We start from the raw sequence: 16,711 nt of genomic DNA, 5'->3' as shown, positions 1-16,711 counted from the left end.
CAAGTCAAGAGATTTCGGGAGCTAAAATCTAAACATAAGGTCCTAAGAACTTCAGACTCAAACTCCCGGAGTAGATGGGTCCTCGGAATCTGAATGTGCACGGGAGAACAAGTCCATAAACTTCCTCTTCCTTCTAGCATCTTGGTGGAGCAAAGCGTCTTTCCGACGAAGCAAGTCGTCCTTCTCAATCATCCTCTGGTTCTGGATAAAAAGCTCACGGCTCTGTTGGGCTATCTTCCCCTTCAAAGTCTCATTCTCTTGCTCGAGCTCCTGGCATCTCCTCTTCCAAGTTTCTTTTTCTTGCCTTTCTTTGGTTAACTGTTCATGAAACTCTTCCTTAGTGTCAAAGGGGATAGGCAAGGATGATGGTGGGATGGTGGACGATAGGTATCTAGGTAAGCGGTAGGGTAGGCCAAAGCTCTTGGTCCTATCAATAACCCACTGGGTATAAGATTCGTGCACATAGTCTGATTTCTTTCCCAACTGACTTCTGTTGAGTCTGCGGATAGCGCTCCAAGCTTGTGCGAATCTTTCCCTTTTGTTCGAGTGATCTCCATGGTTAAGATAGAATTCATTAGTCAAGGCAAGGTTGTTTGGTTTTGTCTTTATCGGGTACCCGAATTGTCGTCGAGCGAGGAGTGGGTTGTAGCTAATTCCGCCACGCATACCCAAAAGAGGTACGTTGGGATATTCACCACAACTCACAATAATCTCTCCAACATCACTAGCTGCTTGGTACCAAACAATGTCAGATGGGTCAAGAGTCATGATTCGGCGAGGCCAGGAAAGCTTGTCATCATTGGTCTTGAAGGCACGGGATTGAGGTAAGTGGAAGGTAAACCACTGATAGAGTAAAGGTGCACAACAAGAAATGGTTCCCCGGCCAGCCTGGGTACGGTCATGGATAGAATGGTAGGTATCGGCGAGTAGAGTGGGTACGGGGTTCTTTGCAAGAAAGATTTTAATGGCATTGATATCGATGAAGTTGTCAACATTTGGGAAGAGTAAAAGGCCATATATAAGGAGGGCTAGGATAGAATGGAAGGCAAGTATACTAGCTGCTTCAGCAAATATGGAGGCTTGTTGGTAGAGGAAGTGGGTGGGAAGACCTTGGAGGCCTCCTTTAGAGGTAAGGTTTGCTTGGATGATAGAGGTTTTAAGATGGAGGGCGGCTGCGATGTCGGAGGGTTTAGGGGTAGGCTCAAAACCATGGAAAGGTATCTTGTCTGGCACAGGTAAACCTACTAGGTAGGAGTACTCTTCAAGTGTGGGGACAAGCTGGTAATCGGGAAATGTGAAGCAATGGTAGAGCGGGTCATAGAACTGAACCAGGGTCTCTAGGCATCCTTCCTCAACATCTACTCTAAGAATTCTGAGCAACTTCCCATGATGAGCTTGAAAATCAACTGGATCACTTACTAAAGATGCTAGCTCCCTTAATCTCAACAGGTCTGTTTTTTTGAAAAGGTACTTCCTAGTGCTTCTCAGTGGGATGTCCATATCTACAAAGTTTACAAAAAGCTTGTCTAAGTCCTTCGATAATTTGGATGAAAAAAAAGAGTTTATGCATGGATGCATGTATGCATGATTATGCCACAGTATGGAGAAAACATGGTGAAGTTAAGTCCAAAATGTTGGAGTTAAGGGTAAACACGCCATTTGGTAAGGACTATGGTTTCATATGTACCTGTATCACGGGTTCTACCAAGTTCCCAAAGTCATTGACCACTTCCGGATATTGTCGGATTACGGGACTACTCCCGGTCCAACAACGTCCATAGGAAAGCCTCGTTTGAGTGTAGTATCGCGTATCAACCAATTCAAGACTACTCTTGATTAGCCACCGCACTACGTCCTAAAAGGCTAAGATGGGTTAAAGGTAACTAAAGGTCCTCAACTTCATAGGTCGCTTGGAAATATTAATGCTGAACACGACTACTCATGCTAACATAGTAATATTCCCAAGATCCCTCCATTGAGCGGGGTTATCACATGTGCCACATCCGAAACTCACTCTCGGAAAGACACTATGATTATACCACCATCCTATCTTATGTTTCCCTCAAGTCCGGGTGTAGGACTTATCTCACCACTCACGTAAAAGATAAACACTTAGGCACGTATTTACAGTTTCAAATAATAATAAAGCATAAAGATGAAGAAAAACAAGATAGGTTTAACCCACTTAGGAGTGTGATCCCCAGTGGAGTCGCCATTTTTCTGTCGCGGTGATTTTTGGATATCAAGCTATTGATTAGCATTGACTCGCATTTTTTAGATCACCACCGATCTTTTATTTTTCCGAAGAAAAGGGAGAAAGCTCGAAAAACCCTATTTTTGAGAGATCAAAGGTCCGGGGGTTGGTTACGCAAAGGGAAGGTACTAGCACCCTAAACGTCTATAGTACTCTATAGGAACCTCTTGCTTATTTTATCTTTATGCTAAATTAATTATTTATTTGGAAATAAATGCTCAAGTGTGGAAAGATTAAAGAGGTGGGTTCAAAAGAAAGGAGAAGAAAAAAGTTTTTGTTTATTTTTATTTGATTTGGGAAGACAAAGTCTTTTGCCTACATACCCGAATGGGATCAAAATCATGTAGTTCGGAGTAGAAAGTCAAGTGATTGGTTTTGATTGATTTTAAAGTTCGAAAAAAGAAGAGTTTAGGCAAGGTAAGAGGCCGAAAAGGCATAGAAGAAATAAAAGAAGTGAGTTCGATTGATTTTAAATTAGAAAAAATGTTTTGATTGATTAAAGATTGATTAAAGATTTGATTAAGAAAGAAAGAAAAGATTGCCCCTTTTTTTTTGAAATTTTGATTATGGAAAGTTTTTTTTTTTTTTTTTTTTTTTTATGCGGAGATAAGTCTAAACGCGCCGGATCCCTTAAAATGACGTTGGATCAAGTGAGGGTCCCTTTTCCTCGGATACGGTTCAAATCACATGATCGTCCTCGGCGGAAAACATAAAAATAAATGTGAGTGTCGGTGCAGATTCTCATTTTTTTTTTTTATTTTTTTTATTGGACCTAGATACATTCTAATTGGCAATAATAAATAAAAATTGCAAATGCATTAAAATAAATATGCTGGAAGAAATAATAAAAATGCATGAAATACAAAACAATAAATACATATGGTGCATAAAATAAATAAAGAAATGAAATGCAAGACATAAAAAATAAATATAATGCTGGAAATAAATAAAAAAAATGAAAATAAAAATGCAAGACATAAAATAAACATGATGCTAAAAAATAAAAAAAATGCAAGACATAAAGTAAATATGATGCATAAAATAAAATAAACAAAAGAAAAAATAAAAATGCAAGACAAAAAATAAATATGATACTGGAAAATAAAATGCAAGACGTAAAATAGATATGGTGCTGGAAAATAAATAAAGAAAATAATAATAAAAAAAAATGCAAGGGCATAAAGTAAATATGATGCATAAAAAAAGTAATAAATAAAAAAAGAAGAAAAGGGGGTGCAGAAGTAACAGGGAAGTGTAGAAAGTAAAATACTAGAAGGAACAGAAAAAAAAGGAAATGGGCTCAAATAAGAAAGTGGGCTTAACAGGTCAAATCTGAATCGTCAGATTGATCGAAGCGTCCAGATTTGATCACGGGGAGACATAGTCTTAGCCATTAGATCTTAATCAAACGTCATAAGAGAAGAAGAACAAAGTAAAAACCAAGAGGTGAGACGCATCTGATCAAAACAGGGGATAACATCGGCCGTTAGATCTAGGATCTAACGGTTCAACCCTGATGGTCCATGGGGACACAGAGATCCGCGTGCACCATAGCCTTGGTCATGGCAGCAGTATAAATTGGAAAATAAACGCAAAAAACATAAATCCAACCTCTTTCTCTCTCTAAAAAAAAAACGCTCAAAAGCTCTCTCCTCTCTCTAACACACACCGCCGGAAGTCGTTTACCGCGCAGTGGCTGGCCGGCCATGGGTGGCGGCGCCGCGCGTCGGAAACAAAGTCTCCTCCTTTTTTAAAAAAACTACATGTTTTGAATTTCTTTTTTCCCCTAGTTCTCAAATCCACCGTTATTTTTTGAAAATCAACACTGATAAAGCCTAGATCTAGCCTTGAATCTTAGAAAAAAAGGTGAACTACCTTTGTCCTTATGTATCGTTTAAGCTTCAGAAAACGGTTACAGCTTGGGTTGTGTGGGTGTGGGTGTTTGACGCAGTGCTTGTGGTTGGTGGTGTTTGGTGTGGGCTTGGCCGATAGTGGTGGTTGGTGTAGGCTTTAGGCCGCGTGAGTGAGTGGGTTACTGTGTTTGCGTGGTTTCTGTTCTAACGTTTCGATTTCTAGGGAAGGAAATGAATAGTATGGCAAGATGATTTTGGGTTTTTTTGTGTTGGTGGTTCACGGAGGGGGAGGGTGGCGGTTGAGTGGTGGCTAGGCCGATGGTGGTGGTTCGCGGAGGGGGAGGGTGGCGGTTGAGTGGTGGCTAGGCCGATGGTGGTGGTTCGCGGAGGGGGAGAGCGGCGGTTCCGAGTGGTGGCTAGTGGTGTAGGCTTTAGGCCGCGTGACTGTCCGTATTCACCTCTGCTCTCTCTCTCTCTCTCTCTCTGACATGCACAGTAATTAATGCAGCATTTAAAGGACATAATTAGGGTAAAAAAACGAAGAGCCCCTCTGGGCCTGGACCGAGAAAACCGAAAAGGAAAAAGAAAAAAGGAAAGGAAAAGGAAAAAGAAAGAAAAAAAATAAAAATAAAAATAAAACAGCAAAATAAAAAATAAATAAAATAAAATAAAAAATAAAATAATAATAATAATAAAAAAAAAAAAAAAAAAAAAAAAAAATAAAAAAAATAAAAAAACGAAAAGAAGATACTAATAAAGATATCAATAAAAAACGGAAATAATAAAAAACACTTAATAAAAGGAAAAGAAAGAAGAAAATAATAGCTAAAAATAAAAATAATAATAATAAAAAAAGGTACATAAATAAATAATAATAATAAAAAAGGGGCGTCTTCCAAACAAAAATGAGGTATTTTAAAATACCTCCCTGCCGAAATTTCATCTGAAATGATGGAAATTTCCGGCTTAAAAGACGAGAAAAAGAAATAAAAACGGTCAAAAATGGGGTATGACAGATGCCCCTATTTAAGTCTCTTCGTTACGGAGATTTAAAAGTGAAACTTTTAAAGCGACGGGTCGAAGAGATTTAAATACAGAGTACACCATTTTTGACCAATTTCAACTACAAAATGCTATGAATGCACTGTTATGCACGTAATGTTGCGAATGCTTGCGATGCAAGTATGAATGCAAGACGAGGTAAATGGCTCGACTGGGAATAACAAAACCAAATGGTACCCGATTCTGTTAAAAAAAAGGGTCCGACTGGGGATCACATGGTTTTGCTGGGGATAAATGTCAGCTGTTCGGGTTATTGCCGAACTAGTCACTGACGACAAAGGGACAAAGATAAATGTCAGATGTTCGGGTTATTGCCGAACTAGCCAACTGACCAGAATTGAAGATAAATGTTAACTGTTCGGGTTATTGCCGAACTAGCCAATCTGACAAAAAACAAAGATAAATATCAACTGTCCGGGTTATTGCCGAACTAGCCAATCTGACAAAAAACAAAGATAAATATCAACTGTCCGGGTTATTGCCGAACTAGCCAACTGATAAGGGACAAAGATAAATATCAACGGTCCGGGTTATTGCCGAACTGATCAACTGACAAGAAACAAAGATAAATGTCAACTGTTCAGGTTATTGCTGAACTAATCAACTGACAAGAAACAAAGATAAATGTCAACTGTTCAGGTTATTGCTGAACTGATCAACTGACAAGAAACAAAGATAAATGTCAACTGTTCAGGTTATTGCTGAACTAGTCAACTGACGAGAAACAAAGATAAATGTCAACTGTTCAGGTTATTGCTGAACTAATCAACTGACAAGAAACAAAGATAAATGTCAACTGTTCAGGTTATTGCCGAACTAGCCAACTGATGACATGAAATAGAGGCAAATGATGCACAAGCTGTTCATTAAAGAAATTGCCACTTGGCGGAGAGAGGGTGACACCTTTGGATCAGACCCATTGGGGATGACACTCGGGGAAATAGAAGGTTACAAATTATTCATGATTGATTGAAATGAAAAGGTAAATGAAGCAAGACTCATGATGGTTAATGCAGCCATGTACGCATGATATTGTCTTTATTGTGTATGCATGAATGTGTATATGTATGAATGCCTGAATGACGACACGACTTGTATGACTGTATGGAGGATTGACTTGTATGATTGTGTGAATGATAGATTTGGTGGAACAAGATTGGACAGGTAAGATTGGAAGTGACCCGACGTCGCATCACAAACACTCGGCAATCTTCAATGGGGATGATGCCACTAGGGTATATCAAAATAGCGACGGGGTAAAGTCCGCAGCAACTGATGGGGAATAAACATTTCTTGGGGAGAACGTGCCAATCCCAAAATACATGGTAGAAGAGCTGGTGCTTCTGTGGTCATGCTTATTATTATTATTATTATTATTTATTTTTTTTTTTTTTTTTTTTTTTTAGAAAACAAAAGCAATTGACCACGTGCAACCTGCAAGGTTTACCCATTCTCATGGTAGCTGTTGACACACCCTTCATCTATTCACGAGTTCAAAGAAAAAGTGTTTTGTTGTTTGTGCTTCTCAAAAAAGACATGAAAGAAAATTTATGATTTTGAGAAATATTTTGTTTCAAATGCTACCATAAAAAAGGAAAGGTTTTATAAGCTGAATAAATGAGAATTCCAAATGAAAGGCAACAGGCTCAAATTTATTTGAAAGAGTGATGACCTGCCAATGGCATGGCTCCACTGATCTTACAAAGTTTTGGAAAATGGTAAATATAAGTTGAAGGTTCATTGAACACAATAACCGTTGTTCCCTCTGACAACCTTGAATTCCACTGTTTGGATGCTTCAGATTCAGGGTCTCCCTGACATTCCATTGTGCCTCAAATGAACGAAGATCAGCTCGATGCAGTTACTTTGTCTTTTGGTCCTTAACTTTTGCATAGATCGCCCTTTCGGGTTTTCGACCTATCAGGCTAATTATTTTTCTGTTTGATGTCTCTAATTTTTGCCTGGGCCGCCCTTTCGGGTTTTCGACCCACCGAGATGCTCATTTTTGCCTAAGCCGCCCTTTCGGGTTTTCGACTTATCGAGCTGTTCTTTTATTTTTAGACAAAGTATTTCTTGACTGCATCCGCATTCACGGGACGAGGGAGCTCATCCCCATCCATAGTCGTAAGAATCAGCGCACCACCAGAGAAAGTTCTCTTGACGACATATGGGCCTTCGTAATTAGGCGTCCACTTGCCCCTAGAGTCGGGTTGGAAAGATAAAACCTTCTTGAGCACAAGATCTCCTTCTTGAAACACACGAGGGTGAACCTTCTTGTCGAAAGCTTGCTTCATCCTCTGTTGATAAAGTTGTCCGTGGCACAAGGCCTTCATGCGTTTTTCTTCAATTAGATTCAACTGATCGTATCTGCTTTGGCACCAATCAGCTTCTGATAACTGGGCCTCCATTAGAACTCTCATTGATGGAATCTCAACCTCCACAGGGAGTACTGCTTCCATACCATACACCAAAGAGAAGGGGGTTGCCCCTGTTGAAGTACGCACTGAAGTGCGATACCCATGCAAAGCATACGGTAGCATCTCATGCCAGTCTTTGTATGTGACAACCATCTTCTGCACTATCTTCTTGATATTCTTGTTTGCAGCTTCAACTGCGCCATTCATCTGAGGTCTGTAAGGAGAAGAATTGTGATGCTCAATCTTGAACTCTTCACACAAATCTTTCATCATCTTGTTATTCAAGTTCGTTCCATTATCTGTGATGATTCTGTTGGGCACACCATAACGGCAGATGATCTGATTCTTGATAAAGCGGACCACAACTTGCTTAGTCACATTTGCATAAGATGCTGCTTCAACCCACTTGGTGAAGTAATCAATAGCCACTAGAATGAAACGATGTCCGTTTGAAGCTTTCGGTTCGATTCTACCAATCATATCGATGCCCCACATAGAGAAGGGCCACGGAGAAGAAAGAACATTAAGAGTAGTTGGTGGTACATGAATTTTGTCAGCATAAATCTGGCATTTGTGGCACTTCCTGGCATGCTTGCAACAATCTGTTTCCATCGACATCCAGTAGTAACCTGCTCTCAACAACTTCCTAGCCATTGCATGTCCATTGGAGTGAGTTCCAAAGGAGCCTTCATGTACCTCATGCATCAAAAGTTCTGCTTCTTGCTTATCTACACACCTGAGTAGTACCATGTCAAAGTTTCTTTTGTACAAAACATCCCCATTTAGGAAGAAATTACCAGACAATCTTCTCAAAGTTCTCCTGTCTTTGTTGGATGCTCCGGGTGGATATTCCTGGCTTTGAAGGAAACACTTGATATCATGGAACCAGGGCTTATCATCAACAACCTCTTCGACTGCAAACACGTGAGCGGGCCTCTCGAGGCGCTGAATTCTGATTGTTGGCAAATTATTCCGGTGACTCACTTCGTACATGGAGGATAAAGTTGCTAACGCATCTGCCATCTGGTTCTCATCACGAGGGATGTGGTGAAGCTCCACTTTGTTGAAGAAGGTTAGCAAACGCTTTGCATAATCTTTGTATGGAATCAAGCCGGGGTGGCGAGTTTCCCATTCTCCTTTGATTTGGTTGATTACGAGAGCTGAATCCCCGTAAATGTCAAGGTTCTTGATTCTCAAGTCGATGGCTTTTTCAATGCCCAAGATACATGCTTCATATTCTGCCATATTGTTGGTGCAATCAAACTGTAACCTTGCAGCGAAAGGGAGATGATTACCTTCAGGAGTGATAATAACTGCCCCAATTCCATTGCCAAAGACATTCACGGCTCCATCAAAAATCAAACCCCATCTAGACTCGGGATCTGGACCTTCTCCAAACAATGGTTCATCACAATCCTTCATCTTCAAGTGCATAATCTCTTCATCAGGAAAGTCAAACTTGATGGGTTGATAGTCCTCAATTGGTTGGTGAGCCAAATGATCAGCAAGAACACTCCCCTTAATTGCCTTCTGGGTGCGGTATTCGATATCATACTCGGATAACAACATCTGCCAACGAGCAATTCTTCCTGTCAGAGCGGGTTTCTCAAAGATATACTTGATCGGGTCCATCTTGGATATTAGCCAGGTGGTGTGGTTAATCATGTAGTGACGAAGACGCTTGGCAGCCCAGGCTAGTGCACAACAAGTTTTCTCAAGTAGGGAGTACCTGGACTCACAATCTGTAAACTTCTTGCTCAAGTAGTAGACGGCATGCTCTTTCCTTCCGGTCTCATCCTGTTGTCCGAGCACACAGCCCATAGAATCTTCTAACACAGTCAAGTACATAATCAGAGGCCTTCCTTCAACTGGAGGTATAAGAATTGGAGGTTCTAGCAGATAATTCTTGATACTATCGAAAGCCTTTTGACAGTCTTCGGTCCAGACAACCCCTTGATCTTTTCGAAGCAACTTGAATATAGGTCCGCACGTGGCTGTCATGTGCGAGATGAAACGAGAAATGTAATTTAGTCATCCAAGAAAACCTCTCACTTGTTTCTCTGTTTGTGGAACCGGCATTTCTCTAATGGCCTTGACCTTGTCAGGATCTACTTCAATACCTTTCTGACTGACAAAGAAACCTAAGAGTTTTCCAGATCTAACACCAAAGGTACATTTGTTGGGATTCAGTCGAAGTTGGTACTTTCTCAGCCGTTGAAACATTTTCAGCAAGTACTCGACATGTTCTTCTTCAGTGCCTGACTTGACAATCATATCATCCACGTACACTTCTATCTCTTTGTGCATCATGTCATGAAAGAGAGTGGTCATGCCTCTTTGGTAAGTGGCACCTGCATTTATCAACCCAAAAGGCATTACCCTGTAACAAAAGGTGCCCCAAGGCGTGATGAAAGATGTCTTTTCTCTGTCTTCAACTGCCATCTTGATCTGATTGTACCCAGAGAAACCGTCCATGAAGGAGAAGACCTTGGATTTTGCAGCGCTGTCAACCAATACATCGATGTGAGGTAGAGGAAAGTCGTCTTTCGGACTAGCCTTGTTCAAATCCCGGTAGTCAACGCACATCCTGACCTTGCCGTCCCTCTTTGGAACAGGCACTATGTTGGCTAACCATTGGGGATACTCTGATGTGACAAGAAAACCTGCATCGATCTGCTTCTGTACTTCCTCTTTGATCTTGAGAGCCATGTCAGGGCGAGTTCTTCTCAATTTCTGCTTGACCGGTGGGCATTCGGGCTTCAAAGGCAAACGGTGCTCCACAATACGGGGATCCAAGCCGGGCATATCTTGGTACGACCATGCGAACACATCGACGTATTCTTTGAGTAATTCAATCACCCTTCGTTTGACAGTTGCCTCAAGCGATGCCCCAATCTTGACTTCCTTCTTATCTTCCTCGGTTCCCAAGTTAATCACCTCTACTACCTCCTCATGAGGCCGAATGGTTTTCTTTTCATATTCCAATAACCGAGCAAGTTCCTTCGGGATTTCATCATCCTCCTCCTCTTCAGCCTCGTAGACAGGAGATTCGTAGTTGGGAGAGAGTGCAGGGTTATTATGTTCAACGGGCTCATAAATGCCTAGTCTGCATATGATTGATGATTGACTTTAGAAAATGAGTGAACAATGCAGACTTTTTATAATTAATTGAAATCAGAAAACAAAAATAAAATATTTTGGGTTTTTTGTGTTACCATTTTCCAGAAAGAGCAATAAGCATAGATATCAGGATAAACCACATTTTCCATTAATAAGAGTAGTGCTTGAAACAAAACAGCCCTACATAATTGCGCTTTCGTCCTGGGCAAGACAAAAGGATCTTTTTTGAAAAACAAACAAACAGAAAAAACAAAGACACATTACTTTGATGCATGAACTACTGAAGGGATGTCAACCGCGTCCCAGTTGCGAACAAGTTTTCCAGGTGTGACAAATGCAAGCACTATCTCTTCAGGAGCATCTTCCAAGACAGCATTGGCTTCTGGCGGGTTGTTGATGAACCCGGCGCTACAAAAGGTGCTAGTAATGGAGCTTGATCCAACACTGTTCGTTGCGGATCCTGCAGAAGAAGCAAATCCCAGTCCTTCACGGTTTTTACTCTCTAGCAACTGCACAACTTTTCCCCATCCTACACCTGTTCCTTCCTGCACCACTTTCTGTGCGCTCTTCCAAGTAGCAAAAGATACTTCATTCTTCTCTGGCTTTTTACCCTCTACAGTCAGGCCTTGGAAAGAGGTTCCTTCTGTTTCATCAGCACCAATAAAGGAAAAAGCTGACAAATGACTAACCAACAAGGCTTCCTCTCCACTCACAGTGATCAATCTCCCATTTCTGACAAACTTCAGCTTTTGATGCAAGGTGGATGTCACGGCCCCCGCTTCATGGATCCACGGCCTACCCAAAAGGCAACTGTATGCGGCTTGGATATCCATCACCTGGAATGTAATTTGGAAAACAAACGGCCCAATTGTAATGGGCAAATCAACCTCCCCGATAACAGACTTTCTTGATCCATCAAACGCTTTGACAACCACCCCGCTTCTTCTCATGGGAGGCCCCCGGTAGGAAAGTTGATCTAATGTGGATTTGGCCATTACATTCAATGAGGAACCAGTGTCCACAAGTACATTCGACAGAGCATCAGACTTGCAGTTCACCGATATATGTAACGCCAGATTGTGGTTCCTCCCCTCCTCAGGAAGTTCTTCATCACTAAAACTCAAATTATTGCAAGCAGTAATGTTTCCTACTATACTGTCCAATTGGTTAACAGTCACGTCCCTCTCCACAAAAGCTTGGTCCAACACCTTCATTAGAGCCTCACGGTGTGCTTCTGAGTTCAATAGCAGAGACAAAATGGATATCTTAGAGGGAGTTTGCAACAGCTGGTCTACTACTTTATACTCACTCTTCTGGATCAGTTTCAGAATTTCGTCATGATCAGAATTCTTGCTAGTCCCATTGGATTGGCCTACTTCCTTCCTTGTACCGGGGCCATTCACTGTCGCCTGTTTAACTGCCGGATCATTCACTTTCTTTGCAAACAATGTGGGGATAACACGTCCATTCCTTAGAACTTTACCGTCACTAGCAATGTTGTCCACAGAAATCGCAGGAGTTAGAGAGGGCAAAGGCACCTCCTGCCCACCTTCCAACATCGTGGCACTATACTTGTAAGGGACCGCTTTTAGAGAAGCATACGGCATAGGTCCTGGCAAGCTAATCACCAGTGGAGTAGTAGTTGATTCCCCACTGTTATAGCTTATTTCCAACCGCTGAAACTCAGGGGTGATGACGCACACTTCCTTGTCCTTCCTCGTGATGATTAGTTCTCTATTGTCTATCAGCCTTTGTATGTCCTCTTGTACCTTCGGGCATCCTTTTACATTCACATGACATATTTCACACGCTGCATGATCATGGTCAAACAGAGCTGCCTCGCACATCTTGATATGTATTGGGACCAGGGGAGTTCGGACGTGCTGGACGTTCAGGATGACACCGTCTTCATCACAATCTTGTATCATGTTGACAGCAGGCCCATGGTTCGGCAGAGGGTTCGCCTGAACATTGGGATTCTGATCTTTGAAGGATAGCAAGTTGGCCCGGACTAGTTTTTGCACTTCATTCTTCAGGACATAGCAGTTTTCAACGTCATGACCTGGGGCCCCTTGGTGGAAAGCGCAGGTTAAATCATGACGAAACCAGGGAGGTAAAACATCTGGTGTACGAGGGGGTGTTCTGACCTGGACAAGGTTTTTGGCGAGCAGGGCGGGGAGTAAGTCAGCATATTTCATCGGGATTGGATCAAAGGTTGTTTTCTGGCGGTTTTGTGAATGATATGGTTGTTGGGGGGTCTGCGGGCGATTTTGTTGTTTTTGAGGGTATTGTGGCTGATGGTATTGCTGTGGAGGGTATTGTTGTGGAGGGTATGGTTGTGGAGGGTATTGTTGTGGAGGGTATTGTTGTGGAGGGTATTGTTGTGGAGGGTACGGGTAGGGGTAATGTGGCCTTTGTTGGTGATATGATGGGTTTGGGATAGTGGATGCGACATTCGCAACCTGACGATATGGGGTGAAATTCTGCTGAGGCTTACCATGAGCTACCATTCCCACCTCTTGATCTTTCTTCTTCGCAAAGTGGCCTCCAAACTTCTTGGCATTACTTGCGGCAGGGGTACTTTCCACAGCCAAACGTCCCTCTCGGACACCTTCCTCTAATCGCACACCCATGTTGACCATTTCAGTGAAGTCTGTTGGTGCACTTGCAACCATTTTCTCGTAATAAAACTGGCTCAGGGTCTTCAGAAATATTTTGGTCATTTCCCTTTCTTCCAACGGCGGGACAATCTGGGCAGCCACTTCCCTCCAACGCTGGGCATACTCCTTGAACGTTTCCTTCTCTTTTTGTGTCATCGCACGGAGCTGATCACGATCTGGGGCCATGTCCAAATTGTACTTATACTGCCGGATGAACGCTTCACCCAGGTCATTGAAAGTACGAATGCTCGCACTGTCCAAATTCATATACCACTTCAGAGCGGCCCCAGTCAGGCTGTCCTGAAAGAAATGAATAAGCAGCTTATGATTGTCAGTATACATGGACATTTTCCGCGCGTACATCACCAAGTGACTGCGGGGACAAGAGTTCCCTTTATACTTCTCGAAGTCTGGCACCTTGAACTTGTGAGGGATAGTAACATTTGGGACCAAGCATAATTCACAGGCGTCCTTCCCGAACAGATCTCTTCCTCGGAGGGCTTCGACTTCCCTTTGCATACCATCAAATCTTTCTTGGAGTTCTTCCATCTTGTCGAAGGCTACAACATTTTCAGCTTGGAAAATTGGTTCAACCTCTTGTTGAATAGTGTGAATCAGTGGAGCTGAATAAGTCATTGCAGCTTGAGGGAAAGAGGTACTGGGTTGCGGAACCGGTGCTGACTGCTGAGCAAAAGGAGGTGGAGCTTCAGATACAGCGGGCTGGGAGCTTCCACAGACTGGAGGTGGCATTCCCCATGTACAACCTGGAGGCAAAAAGAGGGGTGGAGAAGTCACCGTAGATAGCGGGGTTGTGCTCACCAAAGGCTGCTCTACAGCAGCGGCGGCAGCTTGAGAGTTCTGGGCTGACAGGAGTGCACTCATCATGGTCGTCAACCTATCCATTCCCTCTCGTAAAGTGGCAACCTCCTCCCTGAGACTCTGATTTTCTTGTTCAACTATATCCATCCTCTTCCGATTGGCCCTGGTGTTGTAAATGCGAGTTGGTTTGTGGAGAATTCGTCGGGCCACTTTCCTTGGGCGGCGGTTGATTGACTCCCCCCCCCCTTTTGAAGTAGTGAACACAGTGTGAGACTCGATTTAGAAACCATGAATGCAACATGATGCATGCTTATGCTTATGCAAAAAGAAAGGGAACAAATTATTATCGAAGAACTTGTTAGAGAAATTGTAAACATCATAAACTGAAACACTTCACTTAAGCATTGGAATATTACAATTTTTTTTTTTTTTTTTTTTTTTTTTTTTACAAGTCAAGAGATTTTGGGAGCTAAAATCTAAACATAAGGTCCTAAGAACTTCAGACTCAAACTCCCGGAGTAGATGGGTCCTCGGAATCTGAATGTGCACGGGAGAACAAGTCCATAAACTTCCTCTTCCTTCTAGCATCTTGGTGGAGCAAAACGTCTTTCCGACGAAGCAAGTCGTCCTTCTCAATCATCCTCTGGTTCTGGATAAAAAGCTCACGGCTCTGTTGGGCTATCTTTCCCTTCAAAGTCTCATTCTCTTGCTCTAGCTCCTGGCATCTCCTCTTCCAAGTTTCTTTTTCTTGCCTTTCTTTGGTTAATTGTTCATGAAACTCTTCCTTAGTATCAAAGGGGATAGGCAAGGATGATGGTGGGATGGTGGACGATAGGTATCTAGGTAAGCGGTAGGGTAGACCAAAGCTCTTGGTCCTATCAATAACCCACTGGGTATAAGATTCGTGCACATAGTCTGATTTCTTTCCCAACTGACTTCTGTTGAGTCTGCGGATAGCGCTCCAAGCTTGTGCGAATCTTTCCCTTTTGTTCGAGTGATCTCCATGGTTAAGATAGAATTCATTAGTCAAGGCAAGGTTGTTTGGTTTTGTCTTTATCGGGTACCCAAATTGTCGTCGAGCGAGAAGCGGGTTGTAGCTAATTCCGCCACGCATACCCAAAAGAGGTACGTTGGGATATTCACCACAACTCACAATAATCTCTCCAACATCACTAGCTGCTTGGTACCAAACAATGTCAGATGGGTCAAGAGTCATGATTCGGCGAGGCCAAGAAAGCTTGTCATCATTGGTCTTGAAGGCACGGGATTGAGGTAAGTGGAAGGTAAACCACTGATAGAGTAAAGGTGCACAACAAGAAATGGTTCCCCGGCCAGCCTGGGTACGGTCATGGATAGAATGGTAGGTATCGGCGAGTAGAGTGGGTACGGGGTTCTTTGCAAGAAAGATTTTAATGGCATTGATATCGATGAAGTTGTCAACATTTGGGAAGAGTAAAAGGCCATATATAAGGAGGGCTAGGATAGAATGGAAGGCAAGTATACTAGCTGCTTCAGCAAATATGGAGGCTTGTTGGTAGAGGAAGTGGGTGGGAAGACCTTGGAGGCCTCCTTTAGAGGTAAGGTTTGCTTGGATGATGGAGGTTTTAAGATGGAGGGCGGCTGCGATGTCGGAGGGTTTAGGGGTAGGCTCAAAACCATGGAAAGGTATCTTGTCTGGCACAGGTAAACCTACTAGGTAGGAGTACTCTTCAAGTGTGGGGACAAGCTGGTAATCGGGAAATGTGAAGCAATGGTAGAGCGGGTCGTAGAACTGAACCAGGGTCTCTAGGCATCCTTCCTCAACATCTACTCTAAGAATTCTGAGCAACTTCCCATGATGAGCTTGAAAATCAACTGGATCACTTACTAAAGATGCTAGCTCCCTTAATCTCAACAGGTCTGTTTTTTTGAAAAGGTACTTCCTAGTGCTTCTCAGTGGGATGTCCATATCTACAAAGTTTACAAAAAGCTTGTCTAAGTCCTTCGATAATTTGGATGAAAAAAAAGAGTTTATGCATGGATGCATGTATGCATGATTATGCCACAGTATGGAGAAAACATGGTGAAGTTAAGTCCAAAATGTTGGAGTTAAGGGTAAACACGCCATTTGGTAAGGACTATGGTTTCATATGTACCTGTATCACGGGTTCTACCAAGTTCCCAAAGTCATTGACCACTTCCGGATATTGTCGGATTACGGGACTACTCCCGGTCCAACAACGTCCATAGGAAAGCCTCGTTTGAGTGTAGTATCGCGTATCAACCAATTCAAGACTACTCTTGATTAGCCACCGCACTACGTCCTAAAAGGCTAAGATGGGTTAAAGGTAACTAAAGGTCCTCAACTTCATAGGTCGCTTGGAAATATTAATGCTGAACACGACTACTCATGCCAACATAGTAATATTCCCAAGATCCCTCCATTGAGCGGGGTTATCACATGTGCCACATCCGAAACTCACTCTCGGAAAGACACTATGATTATACCACCATCCTATCTTATGTTTCCCTCAAGTCCGGGTGTAG

General features: G+C 42.5%; 2 protein-coding genes and 1 pseudogene across 2 annotated transcripts; all 3 read right to left on the bottom strand.

Moving 5' to 3' along the window:
• Nucleotides 1-57: 57 nt before the first annotated feature.
• LOC106797264 (uncharacterized) lies at nucleotides 58-1,500 on the bottom strand. Its single transcript, XM_014771515.1, has one exon. It carries the CDS (start codon nucleotides 1,498-1,500, stop codon nucleotides 58-60), a length of 1,443 nt encoding a protein of 480 aa, XP_014627001.1.
• A 5,338-nt stretch (nucleotides 1,501-6,838) lies between these two features.
• Nucleotides 6,839-14,332, bottom strand: LOC100801630 (uncharacterized; annotated as a pseudogene).
• Nucleotides 14,333-14,690: 358 nt separating this feature from the next.
• Nucleotides 14,691-16,133, bottom strand: LOC102669409 (uncharacterized). Its single transcript, XM_006593007.2, has one exon. The coding sequence runs from the start codon at nucleotides 16,131-16,133 to the stop codon at nucleotides 14,691-14,693; it is 1,443 nt and encodes a 480-aa protein (XP_006593070.2).
• Between the last annotated feature and the right edge of the window lie 578 nt (nucleotides 16,134-16,711).

This window comes from Glycine max, chromosome 19, assembly GCF_000004515.6.
Source record: "Glycine max cultivar Williams 82 chromosome 19, Glycine_max_v4.0, whole genome shotgun sequence".
Lineage (NCBI taxonomy): Eukaryota > Viridiplantae > Streptophyta > Magnoliopsida > Fabales > Fabaceae > Glycine > Glycine max.
Note: the sequence above shows the minus strand (reverse complement) of the source record. Positions and strands in the feature narration are given on the sequence as shown.